Source organism: Orycteropus afer, unplaced genomic scaffold, assembly GCF_000298275.1.
Source record: "Orycteropus afer afer isolate SDZICR_OR568_19922 unplaced genomic scaffold, OryAfe1.0 scaffold00762, whole genome shotgun sequence".
Taxonomy (NCBI): domain Eukaryota; kingdom Metazoa; phylum Chordata; class Mammalia; order Tubulidentata; family Orycteropodidae; genus Orycteropus; species Orycteropus afer.
Genome location: NW_006922349.1, coordinates 173,127 through 175,059, shown reverse-complemented (window position 1 = coordinate 175,059; position 1,933 = coordinate 173,127). Strand labels below are relative to the sequence as shown.

Sequence of the window (1,933 nt, the reverse complement as noted above, 5' to 3'; positions counted from 1 at the left end):
TCAGATTCACATTTCATTATTCCACATATTTAATTGATGTCTGTGAAGTAAGAACATAAGTGAGAGCTTGTCAATCCTATAGCACTGAAGAAAAAGACAGTGCACAGCATACACATACTCAAAATACCAATATACCTCAATATATCCTTATCTAAATACCACTCTCTCCTACATCTCATGCAGTTCATTTTTATTGTAATCATATAATAACATCTATTTTTATTTATTTATTTATTATTATTATAACAAAGGGATAAGTTCAAAGTGTGCAAACAGTTTTTAGCTTTTAAATCTTGGATTGTCTATTAATCTTTTAGTACAAAGAGGAGTAAATATTGGATGATAATTATAATAGTTGAACACATAAATTTAGGCATAAGTCAAATAATTTCTAGAGAAGCAGATCATGAAGATAATTAGACACCTTACTCTCCAGAGTTTCCCTTCCCCAATAACTTCATGAATGCTCTGGCTACTTCTTTGTTGCGGAGACTGTAGATGACAGGGTTCAGCATGGGTGTGAGAATGGTGTAGAATGCTGACACAATCTTGTCCTGAGTTGGCGAACGATCAGAAGTGGGCCGCATATATATGAACATGGCTGCTCCATAGTACATTCCAACTACCATGATATGGGAGGAACAGGTAGTGAAAGCCTTCCGACGACCTTCCCCAGATCCCATGCTAATGACAGTCAGAAGGACACGAGTATAGGAAGCAACAATGACTGCTACAGGAAAAAGAAGCATGATTACACAACAAATGAATATCATCCTTTCAAATATTGACGTGTCAGTGCATGAGAGTGTCAGCAGAGCAGGGACATCACAGAAGAAGTGGGGTATTTCCCGAGGACCACAATATGAGAAAGAAAATGCCACTGAAACTTCAATTATACCATCAAAAGAGCCAAGAATCCAGGAAGAGGCAGTCGTAAGACAATAAATTTTCTGGCTCATGAGAATTGGGTATCTTAATGGGTGACAAATGGCAACATAGCGGTCATAAGCCATGATAGCCAAAAGGAAACATTCAGCTCCAAGAAGGGACACATAAAAAAATATTTGGGTTCCACAACCTGCCATGGAAATGGATTTCCTGCCAGATAAGTAGTTGAGGGCCATCTTGGGTACTGTGGTGCAGATAAGCATGAGGTCCATGACAGAAAGTTGACTGAGGAGAAAGTACATGGGGGTGTGGAGCTTGGAGTCCAGATAGATAATGAGAACCATGGTAGTATTTCCCACAAAGGCAACTGCGAAGATGCCCAGGACTAGAGAGAAGAGAGTGGTGTGGGTAGGGCTGTGATCAAAGATTCCCAGAAGGATAAAGTCAGACTTGAAGGTCTGATTCTTCCATGCCATCATAAATAAGTTCACTGTGGAGAATACAACATGTGAGAAAGGGCCATGATTGTATAACGGAAATATAAAGGGCTTTACTCTTAGACCACAAGACTTAGTACATTGTATAAGTATGGAATTTTTTTTCTTCTGGCAATGATTTTCACATTTGTAAACCAGGGATAATAAGATTTATTTGTAAATTTGATGTTATTTTTAAATACAAAGCAGCTAACAAACTTAATAGGTTCATACTAAGAACATAGGAGTTTCACAAGGTGTATAAAATGTAATTTGAGTATCAATTCAATGCAAATACATATTTTGGCTCGTTCTTTAATAATCACTGTAAGAGACAAGGATTCATGAATTGCTGGGAAGCCAATGACATTTTTCATTATGTTGGACCCTATGTATGCAGAGTAGAACTGCTCCATAGGATTTTCAAGCCTCTGAGTTTGATTACCAGGCCCGTCTTCCAGGGTTTCAGTGGTTGGGTTCCAACCACCAATCTTTCAGCTAATAGTTAAGCATGAGACCATTTTCTCCTTTCAGGAACTCAGCATATCAATATAATATCAAAACAAATT

At 37.9% G+C, this 1,933-nt stretch overlaps 1 protein-coding gene across 1 annotated transcript; it reads right to left on the bottom strand.

Moving 5' to 3' along the window:
- Positions 1-425: 425 nt before the first annotated feature.
- On the bottom strand, positions 426-1,436 carry LOC103211585 (olfactory receptor 2M3-like). Its single transcript, XM_007957565.2, has one exon. It carries the CDS (start codon positions 1,365-1,367, stop codon positions 426-428), a length of 942 nt encoding a protein of 313 aa, XP_007955756.1. The 5' UTR covers positions 1,368-1,436.
- Positions 1,437-1,933: the final 497 nt, after the last annotated feature.